This window comes from Fukomys damarensis, unplaced genomic scaffold, assembly GCF_012274545.1.
Source record: "Fukomys damarensis isolate Sample0158 unplaced genomic scaffold, DMR_v1.0_HiC HiC_scaffold_36, whole genome shotgun sequence".
Lineage (NCBI taxonomy): Eukaryota > Metazoa > Chordata > Mammalia > Rodentia > Bathyergidae > Fukomys > Fukomys damarensis.
Window position 1 is genome coordinate 45,544,683 of NW_022900948.1, and position 9,466 is coordinate 45,554,148.

General features: G+C 54.8%; 1 protein-coding gene and 1 long non-coding RNA gene across 9 annotated transcripts in view; one reads left to right on the forward strand and one right to left on the reverse strand.

The window, feature by feature from the left end:
* Nucleotides 1-7,136, forward strand: part of Prrc2b (proline rich coiled-coil 2B) — a 45,645-nt gene extending 38,509 nt beyond the window's left edge. For 4 of the 8 annotated variants that reach the window (XM_010627379.2, XM_019207917.1, XM_010627380.2 and 1 more), the window contains 4 exons: nt 82-240; nt 1,099-1,190; nt 3,073-3,154; nt 4,346-7,136. In XM_010627379.2, coding sequence (XP_010625681.1) covers nt 82-240; nt 1,099-1,190; nt 3,073-3,154; nt 4,346-4,480 — 468 coding nt within the window. In that variant the 3' untranslated portion in view covers nt 4,481-7,136. The remainder of the gene's footprint in view (nt 1-81; nt 241-1,098; nt 1,191-3,072; nt 3,155-4,345) is intronic. The other 4 variants (XM_019207916.1, XM_033758951.1, XM_010627382.2 and 1 more) reach the window with 3 other exon arrangements.
* Nucleotides 6,839-9,466, reverse strand: part of LOC104864442 — a 3,297-nt gene continuing 669 nt past the window's right edge. The window contains exon 2 of the long non-coding RNA XR_780903.3: nt 6,839-8,926. This is a non-coding gene — a long non-coding RNA (uncharacterized LOC104864442). The remainder of the gene's footprint in view (nt 8,927-9,466) is intronic.

Below are 9,466 nucleotides of genomic sequence, written 5' to 3' on the forward strand. Positions count from 1 at the left end.
AGGCGGGTTGACAAGTATGGTGTGTGTGCCATGGCTTTCTCCCTGATGTCCCTTCCTCTTCCTCACTGTCCTGTTGCCTAGCAGCTGACCATGCCACTGCCTCGGTACGGCTCCGGGCAGCAGCCACTGATTCTGCCACAGTCCATTCAGCTGCCAGCGGGGCAGAGCCTCTCCGTCGGGGGCCCCCGAAGGATTCCTCCTCCTGGGTCCCAGCCGCCAGTCCTGAACACCAGCAGAGAGGTAAAGGTGACCCATCCTCCTGTGGTCCCGATGGCTCTGGGTGCAGGGTCCTGGCCTCACCAGCGTGTGGCTTTCCTGGGAGCATCCTTAGCATCCCAGAGGACAGGGGTGCCTCAATTTCTGTGTAACTTTGTAACAGAAATGAACATGGGTATGGGTGAGACAACAGAATAGAGAGGAAGAACATGTGACCAAAGTCTCAGCTGAGTGTAGCTGTCACAGATGGAGGTCTCAAGACCCTGGCTGCATGTCCCAAGGCCCAGGGCCAGGAGCTTGTACTTCGGACTGGGCCCAGGTGGCTTTGGTGTAGATGACATCTGGGTGTGCTGACATGTGGCCAACCCTCCATGGCTCTGTCCAGTGTGCTGTCCAGTGTGCTTAAGAGCAACAAGCATTGAGGCTGGGTGTGGTGGCGCACACCTGTAATTCCAGCACTCTGGAGGCTGAGGCAGGAGGATCGCTGTGAGTTCGAGACCTGCCTGGGATACATAGTGAGTTCCAGGTCAGTCTCAACTACATAGTGAGACCCTGTCTCAAAAAACAACAACAAAAAAGCAACAAGCATAGTCGGGCATGGTGGTGCACACCAGTAAGGCCAGCACCAGGGAGGCTAAGGTAGGAGATCGCCATAGTTCACAGCCAGCCTCGACCACATAGCGAGACCCTGTCTTAAAAGAACAACAGGGAATAAAACAGCAGGCCCATTTAAATCATTCTTGCTTCTAGGAAGAAACCGCTTTTAAGTCTTGGCTTGAAAGGATGGGGCGGGAAGTCCTCTCATGTGCTCAGGAAATTGTCCTGGCCCCACTGGGGTTCATGAGGGCCATCTGATAACGGTTTGCTTCTTGGTTCCTTTAGTCCTCTCAGATGGAGCTGAAAGGCTTCCACTTTGCCGACAGTAAACAGAATGTTCCTCCGGGAGGCTCCGTACCATCGCCACAGACCTACAGGTACAGACCACCCTGGAGGCGGGACAGAGTGCGCTGTAGATGTGACCCCCAGAGGCTCACTGGAGCCCCTGGAACCCGCAACGGCAGCCGAAGAGCTCTAAGGCCTGGTCTTCTTGTGGGGGCCCATGTGTCACCAAGAAGCCCCGGGGGAATGCTTGAGCTTTAGTTAACTGTGAGGAAAGTGGGGATTAGAGAGACGATTCATCATCAGAATAAGCTGCTCTGGATTGAAGAGGGGGAACAGAACAGCCCTTCCCAAGCTGTTTTCACCCTACCCCAATCCCTGCCAGGAGCTTTCTATTGCTGGCTGCTGGGGGCCGTCCATCCCGTGCTCCGGGCACCCGCTCCTGACCCGTCTGCATCTGTCCCCACCCTGTCTTAGCCTGACCTGGAGGCAGCTGTTGGGTCACAGCGGAGACCTGTGGGTCACCTATGCCGGGTGGAGGCCGCTGTGACCCTGCGCCGTGAAGGTGGGCACTTGGCAGCTCTTGTGGGACAGATGCACATGGTCTGCAGTGCCCCGTGCAGGAGTGGTTAACGCGGTCACCCTCGGTGCCGAGTCACCCCGCCAACACAGGCTCTGCAGGTGGGACCTGCTGTTCTGCCCACTGCGGGTCCGGCTGGGGCCTCCTCCGTGTCATTGCTCCGCACCTGCTCCTAACCCTTCCCTCACTGCATCTTTTCTGTTCTCCTCGCTGTTTTGGCTTCCTTTTGTCTGTGTTGGTACATTGTTTCCCAGCACTGCCCATCCCCAGGCGGTGAGCAGGACTGCGTGGGCAGAGCAGAGCGTGTGTGACGTAGGGCTGAGGGAAGGGATGGCTCAAGGGCTCACACTTGCTCCAGCCCCCTGCTGTCATGGGCAGCACCGGCCGCAGACCTGTCCCGAGAGCAGACTGCTGAAAACCACCTGAGTCGCAAACCCCTGTGCGTGTGCGGCTGTAGGTCCAAAGAATTCAAGGCAGGGAGGGCCAAACAATTTTTCCTGAAACAATCCAGTGTAACAGCCATCTGTGCAGCATTTCTGAGTCATCTTGAGTTAATCTAAAATGTATAGGAGGGGCTGGGGTGTGGCTGACTGCACGATCCCCAGCACCCAAAAGTACACAGGGTACGTTTTATGTAAATACCACACCATCTCATATAAGGGATTTGAGGATCATCTGCAGGAGTTCTGGAGTGTTTATTTTCGAGACCGGGTTTCACTGTGTAGTTCAGGCTGGCCTCGAATTCGCTCTGTGTAGCCCAGGCTGGCCTCAAACTTGCAGCAGTCCTTCAGCCTCAGCCTCCCGAGTCCTGGGATTATAGGTGTGCGCCACCACCAGAGGGATGAATATATTTAGAAAGCCTGACTAGCAGCCTGTTTTCACGGAGAGGAAGGGTTCATAACTTTATAGAGCAGTGTTTCCAAAGATGTGTGGAGACGGTTGTTGAGACATGCCCTGCACGAGGGGTCCCGGCCAGACACCGGGTGTCCTGTGCCCGACAGGGCTCTCTGGGGTGGAGCAGCCACCACCAGCAGGGGCTCTCAGCGTTCCATGGGGCTCTGTACAGCACTGGTTAGCCTTCTGGAGCACAGAACCTACTTTTCCTGCAGCACCTGCTTAACGTCCTCCGCTGTGAGGGGTCCTGTGGAGCACATTCACAAGGACCTCAGCCTCTCCTCTCCTAGCAGCATCAAGGTTGACAGGGAACCGCCCCTGCCATTTCTGCATTCTTGGCTGTCTCAGATCTGGTTTTCTCTATCTGAGAGCTTTCCAGCTGCCCAGGGCAAGTACCTCTGGCCAGAGAGCCCTTCCTTCCTTGTGCTTCTGCGTGCTAGGCTTTGAGTCCATTTCTGTGGTGACGCGTGTGTATTCTCAACCCCTGCCTTTGGTTTTTTCAGGCCTAGCTCTGCTAGCCCCAGTGGGAAGCCCTCTGGATCAGCAGTTAACATGGGCTCTGTGCAGGGACACTACGTTCAACAGGTAGAAGATGGCTTTCCAGACTCTGCAGCCCTGGACACTTAGGCCCGTCTCCCAGCGCCAAAGGAGAAGGGACTGTCCAACTGATTGCGTGCTCCTTTAATAAAGACTCACGCCCTAGCAGTTAGAGCTGGCCACCCGAGCCCCTCCTGGCGACGGCATTTCTCCTGATGGGCATCTGGATCCTTCCTTGTCCTACAGAGAAGGGAGGATCCTGGTTCCTCAGAGGTTACGCCAGCAGGTGGACCCCCTAGCCATGTGAGGCTGCACTGGCGCTCTGGGAGACCCAGTTAGGCTGTGGGATAGCGCTAGGTGCCGCGTGTGTGCGTGTGCCAGCTCTAGTAAGTGGTGTGTCTGTGTCTGTTGTGGCTGGGTGGGATCACAGAGAGAAGTAGGCTCCTCTGGCTCCTGGTGAGGATTTCTCAGTGTCTCTTCCTGCAGGCACTATTCTCTTGCCTCCTGTGAAGCATGTGCTAGGGCTTTAAAGCTCAGGACCTGGGTGGGAGGGCGGTTGCTCTCATGCCCTCCCTTGCTACCACGTTTCTGGGGGTCACTACCGGGCACCTGTGGAAGGAGCTTCTAAAGCTTTCTCCGAGTTCTGGGCACCAAGTGAGGGGCCGAGCCACACTGGCTGTCTGACATCCTCCACCATGCAGAGCTGCAGACTGCTGGAACCCCAGTTGGGAATCTCGAGGCCCAGCTAGGGTCCTGGGGAAAGAGTCTGGCATGGTGGGCTTGGCTGAATCACAGTCAGAGGTCTGGGAGAGCCAAGTGACCCGCTCCTTCCTCTGCAGACAGCTGGATACTCCGAGGCTGGTGTCGTGGGGTACACTTGCAGTTACTGGAAGTGTTTCTGTGGCTTGCGGGGCCTGGGTGCACTGATTTGAAAAGGTTCTTCCGGGCAGAAGTGTGTCCCCCCAGGGCATGCCATCCCTGAGTTCTTGTGGAGGACCTGGTATCTCTCTGCCTCTCCAGATCACTGCACTCGATGCCCGTGGGGAGGGGACAGGCAGTCAGACACCAGGCTCCTTACCAGGAGAGTGACTTCTGAGTCTGACCCTTCAACAGAGGGATGGACAACTCGGAGTAGGTTTTCTTGGTGACGCAGAGTGGGAAGGCAGTGGTGGGGCTGTGTCTCTGAAGAGAAGTCTCTGCATCGAGGTCACTTCCTCTTTCCCATTCGTCTGTCCAAAGGCCAAACAGCGAGTGGATGAAAAGCCCAGCCTGGGAGCCGTGAAGCTGCAAGAGGCCCCCTCCACCACCTCCCAGATGAAGCGAACCGGAGCAATCAAGCCTCGGGCCGTCAAAGTGGAGGAGAGTAAAGCCTGATGGTGCCTGGCCGCCGCCTTGCCTCACCCTAACAGGGACAGTGCCACCACCCGGCCTGGACGGGACAGCCACACTCGGAACCGCACAGATCCACTGTCCGCCTGGCCTGGACTGAGAGCTCCTCCTCCTCTACTCCCAAAGGCTCCATCGTCAACCGGCTCCGCCGTGGAAACGTGGCGTTGACCTGCTTGCTTCGAGACAAAAGAGCAACGACGCCCTCTCTCCGTCCCCTCCTTCCCAGTGACTGTGGAGTGAGTCGCCTTCCGTGCAGCGCAGACCCGCCCACCCCGTCCCCAGCCGCAGTGGTTTGGCAGCAGGGTCATTTCAGCCTGAAGCTTTTTTGTTTTAAAAAGCAGCTGAGGTTTTTACAAAGGGGAAAGGAAGACAAAATGCCAGCTACGTCTGTATAGCTGAACTTTGATATGTTCCTCGCTGTCCTCTCCCTGGCTCCCTCTGCAGTTCCTAACGGTCTCCTTTTACCTCGTCTTGTTGGACACGTCACTGCGATACCTTAAGAGATGACTCTTAAGAACACGCTCCCCCAAGCTGGTCACCTTTTGGAGTCACTGCAGGAGGACACGGCTGTGAGCGCTCTGGAGTTGGCTTGCTGCTGGAGGCGGTGGGGGAGCAGAGCAGTGGGTAGGTGGTGTCACGGTTGGGTACCAGCCCTGGCCTCAAGTCAGGCATTTTAACATGAGTTCCGTGGGATTTGTCCTGGGCTCTGCCAGTGGACACGCTGACTGAGGGGTGCCAGGTTGTGGAGGTACAGTCCCTGTCATTTCCCAGATTGGCCAGGATGGAGCGACAGACACACCACAGGCGCCATCGGCATGCTGCGCTTCAGGGCCCTGCACCCCGTCCTCTGGGGGCCCCTGCTGCCTCAGTCTCTCCTAGGCCTTCCCTGACCTGCCGCTTTCCTCTCTTCCTCTTTCCAGAGCCTGCGGTGTCCCGCCCAGCTCATCACTAAATCACAGTGGCGGGAACTCTTGGACATCCATTTGGCTGTGGCTACAGCAAAGCATGTGGTTCCTAAAGCAGGGTCATGGGGAGCTGTCCTGGTCGGGTTTGGGGGCCTACAGTTTTAGAGAAGCCTAGCAAACCCCCCCAAAAGATAGCCTGAGTCTACAGAGCTGCCTTGCAAAAGGCTGCTGTGAGCCCCTGGGCTCTGGGCTGGTTCTGAAGTCCAAAACAAGGAAGACATTCTCACTCCATCATTCCAAGAAAAGTGTGGAACTTGTGGTTCCTTAAGTGCTTTTAGAGTCCCTAGCCCATCACCTGCCTGTGGGGGCCGCTATGTGTCCTGCTGGTGTGGCTTTGAGAGCCTGCTGTGCGTGCAGGGGTTCGGCTGTGCCCACAGTCTGCCTTTCTCACCAATGGTGTGACAGCTGCTTGGGCTCCGAGTTGTGTCTAGTGTGGAACCTGAGCAAGGGAGCACCTCAGGACTCTGAAGCAGCTTTTTTCTCTGTGTCTGCAAGGAAAGGGGGTCACCCCGAGCCCCCAGTCCGCAGCGCCGAGCAGTCCCAGTGGTATCCAGACAGGGCAGTTTTACCAAAAGATGCTTTCCTGCTTCATCTGTAGCACTTGGCACCTCCCTCTCTCTCTCCTCCACCCTACTTTCCTAGTCCGTCGTCTTTTCTCCACCCGTCAGCCTCTACTTCTCCACCCCTTCTCGAAGGGCGGCCCACTTGGAGTCTCCAGCACTGGCCTGCCCGAGTCACTCACCGCTCTCCTCCTCTCCCTGCAAGCGTCTGGTCACTGTCCCTCTGATGAGTCCTCTGTCCTCCCTGCTTCCACCGGCAGCCAGTTGGAGCCACACGGCCATCTCTGCCCAGTCCCCTTAGAAACAGTCAGACCTGCTCAGTGAGGCCGGTACACGATTTGTCCAAACGAACACAACAGCCCTGGACGCTGTTACAAACGCAAGATGTGCCCTGCAGGTGAGCCTGCTGTAGAGTGACAGACAGTACTTCTGGTGGGAGGAAAAAGAAAACGTCGCCTGATCTCAGCCCCTTCGCACCCTCCTTTCTCCTCCTCACCCCAAATAAAAACAGAAAACACTAGAATTTATTTATATGTATTGATGTTGTAGGTCTAGGTGAAAAAAAAGTGAATGTCCCACTTCTCTATTTATATATAATGTCTGAATTACTCCGTGCAGGAAAGGCCAGGAATTTGCATGTGAAGTTTGGTGCGCTCACCACTCTGTGGCCTCAGCTGTGGGATCGTCCCTGCTGAGAAGCAGGTTTAAAACTAGACTCTGGGGGCAGAGAGGAGGCCTTAGGCTTCAGGCCCCCAGCATCCCAACCCCTTCCATGGTCTGATTAAATGCAGTCTTAGTGCAGAGATGTTTTATGGTGCAATATCTCTTTCATGTGGTTTTAGAGCAAAGCTCAAGGCAATAGGACTTGGGGTCTTGTTTTAGTTTCCAACCCCCACCCTCAGATTGCAGATATGCACACAGAGGCTTTGCCAGGATGCTGTGGCCTTTGGCTGGAATAGGTGAATCCCAGCGCCTGCCTTTTCTAATGCTGAGGTGGTTAGGGGCAGGTGAGTGAGTGCACAATCTTCTCACCGCGACCTCCTCAGTCACTGCTGGATGCTGGCGGTTTTGCCAAGACACTGATGGTACTACCCGTTGCTTGGCAGCCAGTGACTCTGCAGTAGTGTTGGTCCTCTGCTGACAGCTTAGTGGAGTGAAACTGAAGTGTAGGACATCTGGGATTGAACATCCACCCTCTGAAAACTGTGCTGCCAGCTGCATTTGATCTCATTTTGTAACTGCTGCTTCCTGTTTTAGTTCCATTATTATTTTCAAACTTGGAATTCATAGAACCCTTCTGGTTCTGGGTTCCTTAAGAGGGAACAAACGAGGACTTTAATACACATTCAGAAAAGTTGGTTCCGTTCCAAAGCTGTGGTCACGCCAGCTGCTTGTAGGGATGGATACTGGAGTAACTTGAACATCGCCAGTGCCCTCCTGGCTTCTGGATCTGCCTTCCAGATGTTCAGTGGTGAGGTTTTTGTCACCGAGCCCAGGGTGCGAGTGTGCACTGGGTGCGGAGGCAGCACGGGCAGGTCTGGTGAGGCCCCTCCCCTGCCACCCACTGGCTTCCCCTCTGCCAAGGAGCTGCATGTTGTCCTTCGAACCTCTCTCGTCCCTTTTTGCTTCGTGCAGAGCAAGCCAGGGTTAGAGGGTCTGTTGGAAATGGCCTTTGATGGCCAGTAATACTGGGGTGTGTGTGCGCTTTGTCGTGTTCTGTGATGAAAGGGAAATGCAGATTTCCAAAAAGCCAATTCTGAATATGAGACAGGTGACCTAAGACAAGGTCATCTGGACAGGAGTGGCGTAGAGTTGGGGACAGTCACCCAGTCATGTTCTCCAGCAGGGCCATCAACAGGTCTGGCTAGTGACCATCGAGGCGTGGAAGGCCCGCCATTCACTATTTCTCCACCCCAGCTTGGTGGCCTCCAAGATGGCAGCAGTCCCCTGCCTTCGTGTGTCAGGAAGCCTCGGAGTGGAAATTCTTGTTAAGGCTCTGTGCGGAGCGCCTTCTTCCACTGTGTAAAGGGATTCTGTACTCTTCAGCTTTTGACCTCACGCCTTGTGTAGTAAAAAGGATTTTGGGGGGTTTTGTTTTTTGAGCGGGTTTTTTGTTTGTTTCCTTTTGTTTTATTTTGGCCTTTCCTCCCTTTGTCTTTTCATGTAGACCAGATATTTGAAAGGGCAGACGATGGCTAAAGGTGTACTGTGCAACTTGTTTATACGTGTTTGGGGAAATCTGACCTCGGATGGGAAATGGGAACATGGATTCGCCTGGCTGTGCTGGATGCTCACTCTCCCTTCCCTCCAGTTCAGTACCTGTTGTTTCTCCTTTCAAATATGTGATTGTACTAGCTCTTTCCATATGAAAGAACTCTCCTTATTTAAATAAAAAAAAGTAAAAAAAAAAAAATGAAGCTGAACACGCTTTCTCAGGTTGTGTGTCCCTTGCTTCCCAGCCATGTGACAAGCGAAACCTACAGGTGGAAGAGTTTGTTTTACAGACCTGTCACAGAATTGGCTGTGGCCGGGCCGGAACACTTTGGTGCAGCTCAGCTCGGGGAGAGAGGTTGGGATGGAAACTGCTGTTTAGGCGTCTTCGTGAAGCCACAGCACCAAGCAGGCTTCTGTTTCTCTGTGGATGGCTCCTAGGTGTGCACAGTACCTGTCGCCCCTGGGAGACCTTGTGCAGGGAGCAGGAAGGGTTATACTGCACTTTTAGGTGGGGAAAGAGCAGTCCAGGTCTGAGGCGATGAAGGGTCAGAGGACTTTCGATAGGGGTTCGGGCAATCGTACTCCCTTCTGCCACCATCACGGAGTCACAGCATAAAACACAGTCTGTAATGGTATCTCCACCCCTGGGAATCATGTTTGTTCAAACAGGTCTCCTGTAGCACTTAGCAGTGCTTACAAAGCGAGTAAGAAAATGAAACACTGTTAGCAGGAGGAACCCTGTCCCTCAGATTTCCCTGAACCTCGGGCTATGGGACAGCCATGCTGGCGCCTCAGTTCTTCCAGCCACGCACACCACCCAGATCCAGGGCCAGCTGGAGGAGTGGGGCCTAGACCTTCACAAGGAGCCTGGCCTGCAGAGACCCCACGTCCACCGGATGGAGCCTCTGTCCTTAAACACTTGCCACTTGTGTGCTGGGAACCAAACCCGGGCCAAGGGAGCTCCCTCTTCAGAACCCCAGCTCCGTCTATAGGACCCTGGCTGGAGTATGGAGACTTGGGGGGCAGAGATGTCACATAACCCCTTGTGGATAATAGAATCATCATTCCATAATGCGGGGGCAGGGGTGGGGGAGTGAGGCAGAGTCTCTGTGTAGCCCAGGTTGGCCTTCAACTCCCGGTGATCCTCCTGCCTCAGCCTCCCAAGTGCTGGTATTACAGGTGTGACCACGCCCGGCCTTCACTCCTTTTTTTTTTTTTTTTTTTTTTTTTTT